Source organism: Rhagoletis pomonella, unplaced genomic scaffold (genome assembly GCF_013731165.1).
Source record: "Rhagoletis pomonella isolate Grant_MI unplaced genomic scaffold, Rhpom_1.0 Rhpom_scaffold_00008, whole genome shotgun sequence".
Lineage (NCBI taxonomy): Eukaryota > Metazoa > Arthropoda > Insecta > Diptera > Tephritidae > Rhagoletis > Rhagoletis pomonella.
The window spans coordinates 19,013,141-19,022,329 of record NW_023458562.1 but is presented as its reverse complement, the minus strand read 5'-3'; the positions used below and the strand labels follow the sequence as shown (position 1 = coordinate 19,022,329).

Genomic DNA, 9,189 nt, shown 5'->3' with positions numbered 1-9,189 from the left:
TCTAAAACTGGATTAACAAACACACTACAAATCCAGATATGTAATACTGAGATCCAATGCAGGACTCTATCCCCATAAAAAAAGTATACGAACTTTTGTGGGGTTTCGGAGGATATTTTCATGCCGTTTTATCAGTTCAAAGAAAAGATCCGATAGATAGAGAGCTGCAGCCGGATTCCTACATTCGATATCGCTAGCTTTATCGCCAAAATCTCCAAAAGAATAGCAGTTGCAGCATCTACTTCTCACATAGCACTTAGAATACCGCCCTAGTGCCAGGCAGCCACGATTGAGTAAATAGGGGAGGAATGGACTGCTTTTGCTGCCTTGGTGCCGCACTAACCGATCAGCTTTCGTAGGTGACCATTTGGACCGCCGACACTCTTGCCGCCCCTAGGCCGAAACCGTTGCCGAGAACTGCCACCTACCAGGACTTCTAGCATTACCATCGTCATCCAGGGCCGCTGACGCTATCACCGCCATTAGGGCATGAGTTGCTACCTTCGTGATCACATCCGCCTTTGACACGAGCACCGGAAGTTGTTATTACGACCGTAGGCCATCGCCGTTTAAGGCCGCTGTAACAGTCGTAACCAAAAGGGGCCGCAATCACCAACACTATTTAAGACACGGGAGCTCCATGCCGCCCTCACTACCATTTGGGCCGCCGGGTCCACGAAAACCACTACAAGGGGACTGTTGCTGCCGTCACGATCATCGCTCTCATTGTCTCTCTCACCAGTACGTTGGGTGCATGTCGCCATCACGGCCGTCGCCGCTCTCACCGTCGCCACAACAGCGACCGCCAACCAGCTAGACTCTCTCTCAATACGTCTCTCTTTTCTCCCTGTACGTCAACCCGCCGGTACTAAATTATTGTGTTTTATTTGGTGGGGGTTAGTGGGACCTTCACTCGACTCTAGATCGGCTGAGCTCGCCTCATCCTTTGACGAAACCTACCACATAAGTATCGTTTAGATTTTGTATGCCTTTAGGTCACACTGTTTTTTGTTAAGAGAATTTTCGACGAACATTTAGTGTAGCTATTATCAAAATTCCACTAATGAGCACCGAAAGTTATCATCCATCGACCCTATTTCAATGTTCCGAATTCTACGTTCGATTCCCAACCGAAATACATCGAAGTGATGGAAATTGTTGTTCTTAATAGACATCGTTTCTTGAAAGAATATATTTCTAAGGAATAGCTGATCATTACTGTGGAGCAAAGTTTTTGATAATTTCCCTAAAATACTCATGAAAGGATAAAAAGGAAAAACATTTTTGAAAATCGCGCAGTTTCCAATAAGAAAGTAGGGAAATTGTATGTCAATGAATGCCAGCGAAAGGCCATTATAGATAAGTACGTAGAAGGTGAAGGAATATCCGAAAGCTCTTCAAACCGAAAGGAACTCTAGTTTGCCCTATCCAATGTGGCAATCAACTACAAGCTCCTCAAAAAATATTTCCACACTCTTCAGCTATTGGCAGAAAGAAAAACGGTAAAGTGCTGGGTACCAGGTCACTGTGAGATCGAAAGCACCGAGGCTGCCGACATACTGATCAGGTAAGGCTTCCTTGTTGGCCTGACACCATTTCGCAGACTTAGTTGCGCTACTTCGAGACTTACAATTACCATAACGGTAAGCTCAGAATACAGTAAATACTTGGGAGCGTTGGGAGAGGCCTTAGATGGGCTATACTCTTTAGCTATATTTAAACTAGAAAGGATATAGGTAATAAATTTTCAAAAGAATTTATTACATACAATCATTTAACTTATCTAACCACTTGAGAATGTTGTTATTTCTTGTTTACCTTAAACCATTTACCACACGCGTAGCGTCTAGTAAAGATTTCTACAGGCGAACTTCGTAAACATTCCACTCCAGTTCGCCAAAAACTGTATCGTGTCGACTTGCAAATTTTTTGTTATCAAACGATCAAACTAAGTGATTGGAAAACAAGCTAAGCACAAGCTAGGTAATAAATTTCAGGAGAATTTATTACATATTTACAATCATTTAACTTATCTACCCACTTGAGAATGTTGTTATTTCTTGTTTACCTAAAACCATTTACCACACGCATAGCGTCTATTAAAGATTTCTACAGGCGAACTTCGTAAATTTTCGACTCAAGTTCGCCAAAAACTGTACGGGTTTTTACGGCCCCTTATCGATCGCCGATAACATCATGCGGATCCGATGGCATGTATAAAAGCGCCAATGCAGCAGTTAACGCCACAGTATTACGTCCAGAAGACAATCGAACCAAACGATGCTAAACTTTCTAAAATTTCTAGCACTCTTTGCGCTGCTCTCCGCGGCTGCAAGTACAGCAACAACCAAAGCTTGGTGGAAAAGCGCCTCATTCTACCAAATATACCCACGCTCCTTCAAGGACAGCGATGGCGATGGCATTGGAGACTTGAAGGGTAAGTGAACGTACGTACGCAAAGCACCTTACGGCAACTGCCAAATCGAATTTTCACCGTAGGCATTACCCAACATCTGGCCTACCTCAGTGAAATCGGCATTGATGCTACTTGGCTGTCGCCCATTTTTACATCACCCAACGCGGACTTTGGCTATGATGTGTCCAATTTCACCGAAATCGACAAAATGTATGGCACATTGGAAGACTTCAAGGTTCTTCTCGCAAACGCAAAACAATTGGGCGTGCGAATCATTTTGGACTTTGTACCGAACCACTCCAGTGATGAATGCGAATGGTTTATTAAGTCTGCCAAGAATGATCCGGAATATAAGGACTTCTACATTTGGCATCCGGGCAAAATATCCGAAAATGGCACACGAGTGCCGCCAAACAATTGGATAAGTAATTTTCGCGGTTCGGCGTGGACGTGGAATGAAGATCGTCAAGAATACTACCTACATCAGTTCCATGCCAAGCAGCCAGATCTCAACTACAATAATCCAAAAGTGCGCGAATTCATGAAGGTTTGTTAAAAAAAGTTAAATTAAAAGTTATAAGTCTCTACTTTAAAGTAATTTCAATGGCTCGCATAGGATGTGCTGCGTTACTGGTTGCGCTTGGGTGTTGCCGGCTTCCGTGTCGACGCTGTGCGATATATCTACGAAATAGCTGCCGATGCGGACGGCAATTATCCTGATGAGCCACGTAACACTGAAGTTAATGACCCCGAAGACTACCTGTCCCTACAGCACATCTACACTACAGATCAACCGCAGACGCTTGAAGTGATTTATGAGTTTCGTCAGGTCTTGAAGGAATTCGATGAGGAGCTGGGTGGCGACGAACACATCCTCATGACCGAGGCATATTCGCCAATTGATGTGGTAATGCAATACTACGGAAATAGCTCCACAGATGGCGCTCAAATACCTTTCAATTTCCAACTAATCGACTATTTGGACAAACATTCTAATGCCTACCACTACTCCGAACTCATAAACAAATGGCTGGAAAACATGCCAGCCGGGCGCGTAGCCAATTGGGTAGTAAGTTGAAATGAGTATTTAAGCTCGTAGCTGGGCATGTAATCCTGTTTCAATCATATACATCTTTGGGTCTATTTTAGTTAGGCAATCATGACCAGAGTCGCATTGGTACTCGTTTAGGCGCCGATCGCATTGACTTGATCAACATAATGCTGAAGACCTTGCCTGGCGTAAGTGTCACCTATCAAGGCGAGGAGATTGGCATGACGGATGTTTGGATTTCTTGGGAAGAGACCGTCGATCCACAAGGTTGTCAGTCGAATCCAGAAGTATATGAACGTCTAAGTCGTGATCCGGAGCGTACGCCCTTCCAGTGGAATGACGGACACAAAGCCGGCTTTACCGAAGGCAATTTAACATGGTTACCTCTGGCTGAGGATTATAAACTGGTGAATGTGAAGCGTGAACGAGGCATTGCTTATAGTCATCTAAATGTGTACAAGCGGCTCCAGGAATTGCGTGCACAAAATACAATCCGCGAGGGAGAAACTGAAGTGAAGGCCGTCAACGCAAATGTATTGGGCATTAAGCGGTAAGTGGAGAGCAGGGGTGTTGGATCTCATTTGGGAGCATTTTTCATAATTCAATTCATGCGTCTGTATCTTAGATACCTCACTGGTGAACGAACATTCGTTGTACTCTTGAATCTAAACGACGTAATTCAAACAATCGACTTGAATGCCACTTTTAATGATCTACCCACTGTATTGGAGTATGTATTGGTGATAGATAGAGGTTTGAGACGAAAGGGGTAAGATATTCTTAAGCTCCTCTTTGCCCACTTAACTTAACTTTAATTCTTAAATTTAACTTTTCAGTGACAAGGCTAAAAGCAACTTCATTGTACTGCTTCCTAAGGAAGCTGTTGTATTGGCCACACTCACCTGAGACGGAAACCTCGAAGTAATTTTGAGGAAATCTTTGGGTTGTAATATGCAAATTTATGACTGAAAAACAATGTATGATTTTTTGGAGTTACTTCTGCATATTCGGTAATGAATCATAATGAATGTGAAATTCTATGAATAGATACTAAAATCTTAATCGCTTTTGCCAAAAAAAAAAAACTGTTCACAGACCAGTTATATAAATTTAAAGTCGTCACATGAATATTAAATTTTATTCACTGACTGATAAACAAAAAATGCAAAACAAAGTTGATTGACTGTTTTGCGAAGAGAGAAATTATAAATTATATCAAGAAAATTATGTAAAATCAGAAAAAGTACCCAACATTTTTATAAAAAATCTGATTAAAAATCTGAAAATTTGTATGCAAATTCAAGGAGTTAAAATAAAGTAATTATAAAGAAAGGGATATATCTATGTACATAGGAGTCGATACATATCAAACCTGCCTTAGTAGAGTAGCTTTTGCAAAACTAAAAAAATGCTTACAAAATAGATCTTGGAAGCATTTTTCGAAGAAAAAAAATTTTAATTAGGCCATATTCAAAATAAAGAAGTCTTTCTGGTGGACTTAACCACGTTTGAAGAAATACCATATGGACTTAGGCAAGTTTGATATGTATCGACTCAAATGTCACAATCTGTTTGATATGTATCGCCGAGCATAACGGATGGAATGTACTTAAAAAAATGTTGATTTACACTTCTGAAGTAGGGCGTTCTGGAAAAGTTTTCTGAGATAGGGCGTTTTCGAACTGGCTGCCAAGATAGGTCGATCTTCCACTCAGGTATCGATATGTAGATATACACAAATATAGGAGAATTCACCTCTCATACACTCACCGCACTTAAAGTTACTACACCTTAATTTACCACTCCTTAACTCATCACAAATATAGAAAAAAGGTTTTTTCTTAACAGCGGTCGTCCCTCGGCAGGCAATGGCAAACCTCCGAGTGTATTTCTGCCATGAAAAACAGCTTCTCATAAAAATACAATCGCCGTTCGGAGTCGGCGTAAAACTGTAGGTCCCTCCGCTTTGTGTGACAACATCAAGGCGCACGCCACAAATCGGAGGAGAAGCTCGGCCAAACACTAACATATGTGTAAGCGCCAATCTATTATTATTATTATTATTAACTCATCACATCTGAACTCCCTAAACACACCTAAACTCACCAGACTTAATTTCACTACATCACATGACATCACATTACATTACCTCACATGATATGACATCATATGAAATGACACCATATCACATTAAATCGCATGATCATGGCATCCTATCACATCACACTGCACGAAATCGCACGCACATCACATAGCGTTGTATCACGTCAACGCACCTCACATCATTTAGGTGAATATGTAGATAAAGAAAAACATAAAAGCAAAGACATGAAAAATAAGAAAAGAGATGAAGATCAAGGTACAGTGTGGCCCAGCTGCATTAACTTTTTTGCTGTACGATATTACGAAAAGAAAGTAAAAACTAAACAAATTTACATACTTGGTGAAAAATTCTCTGTACGTAAAATTTCGTGGCTCACTGTATATATTTTTTATTTAATTATAATAAGTCTCCCTCGAAGTATACTTCACATGAAAGGGTTTTGAATGCTCACGTATGTATGTAAAAGTGGGGATTTTTATGCTCTCACCGCCTAGGATTTTTCTATGTCGAAAAAGGAATACCCCTGTTTTTTTTATTTTGAAATCAAAAAATATTTATTGGTCACTCAAAGCGCCCAAAGTTTTCCATGTATTTTATATGGGGAAAAAACAACTTTTGGTAGAAGTGGTACAGAATTCTTAAACATCAATATTTTTCTATCGGAAGACTCTGATTGTTTGTAGAAGATTCTCGGAAATAATACCCAATTGTTTATTTAACCATTGAATATTGATGTTAAAGAATTCAGTACCATTTCTATGAATTTTTTTTTATACCCGAGCGCACTTGTGCACAAGGGTATTATAACTTTGTTCACATAACGGTTGTTTGTGACAGGCAAAACGAATCGAGATAGATATAGACAAATGTATACATAAATGATTAGAATGAAAAGAGAAATCGATTAAGCGGTGACTGTCTGTCCGTCCGTCCGTCCGTCCGTCCGTCTGTGCACACGATAACTCGAGTAAAAATTGAGATATCTTAACGAAACTTGGTACGTGGACTTCTTTTGGGCGTAGGACGGTATTGAAAATGGGCTAAATCGGACAATAACCACGCCTACCTCACATATAACGGTAATTTTCAGAAATACGAAAACTGCGATATTTTAGTAACTATTAAAGATAATATCAAAATTGATATTTACAATGAGTTTTAGACGAAAAATAAGAATATTATAGATTTTTGGAAAATGGGCGTAGCCACGCCCACTTATGGTTACATGTGTATAACTTGGTAACCGCTGCACCAATTTCTTCCAAACTTGGCACAGTTGTTGGTCCTGGCACAGCATCCCAAATGGCCGAAAATTTTTAAAATCGGACAATAACCACGCCCACATCTCATTATACGGTAATTTAGAAAAATACGAAATCCTCGATAAATCAGTAAATATTAAAGCTAATTTTTTCAAAATTGATGGGTGCAACAACTCTTAACAAAGAAATATGTTTGTGATAAAATTTTGAAAAATGGGCGTGGCACCGCCCACTTATGATCACATATATGCGTCTCGGTAACCGTTCTACCAATTTGTACCAAACTCGGTATTTTTATTGTGCTTGCTACATAAAAGCGAAACGTTGAAAATTATTGAAATCGGACTAAAATTACGGCCGTTTTTCATATAACCGGTAAATTTCAGAAATGCTTGAAATTTCAATATTTCGAAATTTAAGGACGCTAATTTACTTAAAATTTATACACCCCGGCTTATCATGTAGCGGCAGCTTTCGGAAAGGTGGAAAACATATATTTAATACTTGCGCCGGGTATTTAATGTTCGGCTCCGCCCAAACTTAGACTTTCTTACTTGTTTCATATAAAAATACATGGAAAACTTTGAGCGCTTTGAGAGACCTCTAAATATTTTTTTATTTCAAAATAAAAATTAGGGGTATACTTGTTTTCGATATAGAACAATCCTAGGGGGTGAGAGCATTACAATTCCGACTGTACTCTTTTTGGACGACCCTAATGTACATACATATGTTTGTATGCATGCATGTATTTTTTGTATGCAGTGATATCAATGCGCACGCACTGCTTATCTTGTTCGACAAACAATACATACAACATGTTTTTCACACGAAATGCCGTTTTGTTACTACATAAATACATACATACATACTTAACTTTTGTACAAAAAAACAAAAAAGATAGATGTTTCACAGATGACTGACAGCTGTAACAAAGCATATATCAAATGTTTTAACATAAAAGGAAAAAAGAAAAATAGAAATTGCATACAAATGTTCAATAAATGTATGCAGTTTCAGCTAAGCAAATTTATTTAAATTTTTTTGACAATTGTGGGAACAAAAACTACTTTCTTTGCAAAGCGAATGCCGCATTCAAATATCCAACGCAATAGTAGTAAATATTTAAATTTCAAGTTCAAATATTACTAAGACCGTTGGTTTGAAAAAAAATAAAATTTTTCAATTAAGTGGTTCAAGTGTGGTCAAGGTGACTCGCGGCATTACAAGTTTATAAAACAAACTAAAAGCGGTTGCTTCAAAGCACAAACTCACCGTACGGGCCTCGTCGCCCCAAGCACAAAGCGACCTACTACATACATAATACAAATAGCAAGGCAGGTAAAGATGCACAAACAAACATACATGCATACATACATACACTTGCTTACATATGCACATATTCACTCACAGAAAAATAGACAAATCAACTGCATAACAGCAACTTTCTTCGTAGAGTTGATGGATTATGCTGCCTGACTGCGAGTGAGCCACTACTCTTGGCTTGAACGCCCTCCTCTACACCTGCCATGCTTTTCGAGTCAATCAAATTGCTCGGCATACGTTCGACTGTTGGCGGGAGGGCGTGGAATGAGAGTCATAACGCTTGGATACCGTTAATAAGAGTCCGCAATTAATCTGCAGGTGTACGAGTATTCGAGGCAAAATCTAAATGACCAGCGTCAGCAGCAGCAATGACTGTAACAGCAGCAGCCACAACAGCCATTGAAATAATTGTTGGTGTTTTTTTTTGTTATATTGTTAGCAATTGCTACTTACGGGTCTATTCTGCGTTGGTAACAATAATTTTGTAACCGCTAAAAGCAGTGTCTGTCAATTTTTAACCCCTTTTCGCATTCTGTGCACTCTTCTAACCAGTAAATTTTGTTGCCATCTTACAAGCTGGTAACAAAATATTTTGCGCCGTGAAATATGCAATATAAGAATTTCGCCAAATCTTCATAGCTGAATTGCTGAATATTTTGACTGCATTACCTACGTATCTAGAATCGCGGGGACAAGAAGTACATACATAGTAACATTTTTTGGTAATGAAAATTTCCGATTACAAAATTGTCGGTAACGTGCAGAATAGACCTGTTAGTTGAATAAATAAATGCTTTATGACCAACTTTAATTACTTGACTTGTACTTGTTCGCACGTATGCATGTATGAGTGTCTGTGTGTATGTATGTACTCGTAAACTACTGCATCGACAACAATATAAGATACTAGAAAAAACAACTACTCACGCAAATTGCAATTTTTACCCAGCCAGCAAAGCAACGTAAATTTTGCCGACAGTGCAGTCTAGTACAATTTTCCGTATCCGGAAACGAATAGAAAACGACTACA

At 39.3% G+C, this 9,189-nt stretch overlaps 1 protein-coding gene across 1 annotated transcript; it reads left to right on the top strand.

The window, feature by feature from the left end:
- The first annotated feature begins 2,204 nt into the window (after positions 1-2,204).
- On the top strand, positions 2,205-4,451 carry LOC118744301 (maltase A3-like). The gene is made up of 6 exons (XM_036477215.1): positions 2,205-2,437; positions 2,500-2,963; positions 3,033-3,485; positions 3,566-4,017; positions 4,093-4,236; positions 4,304-4,451. Exons 1-6 carry the CDS (start codon positions 2,281-2,283, stop codon positions 4,371-4,373), a joined length of 1,740 nt encoding a protein of 579 aa, XP_036333108.1. The 5' UTR covers positions 2,205-2,280; the 3' UTR covers positions 4,374-4,451.
- The last annotated feature ends 4,738 nt before the right edge of the window (positions 4,452-9,189 follow it).

What these genes read in the sequence shown, in the direction of transcription:
- LOC118744301 (XM_036477215.1), top strand. Translation starts at nt 2,281, where the DNA reads ATGCTAAACTTTCTAAAATTTCTAGCACTCTTTGCGCTGCTCTCCGCG. An exon ending in GGCGCGTAGCCAATTGGGTA is followed by an intron (nt 3,486 to 3,565) that starts GTAAGTTGAAAT and finishes GGTCTATTTTAG; the next exon opens with TTAGGCAATCATGACCAGAG. An exon ending in AGAGGTTTGAGACGAAAGGG is followed by an intron (nt 4,237 to 4,303) that starts GTAAGATATTCT and finishes TTAACTTTTCAG; the next exon opens with TGACAAGGCTAAAAGCAACT.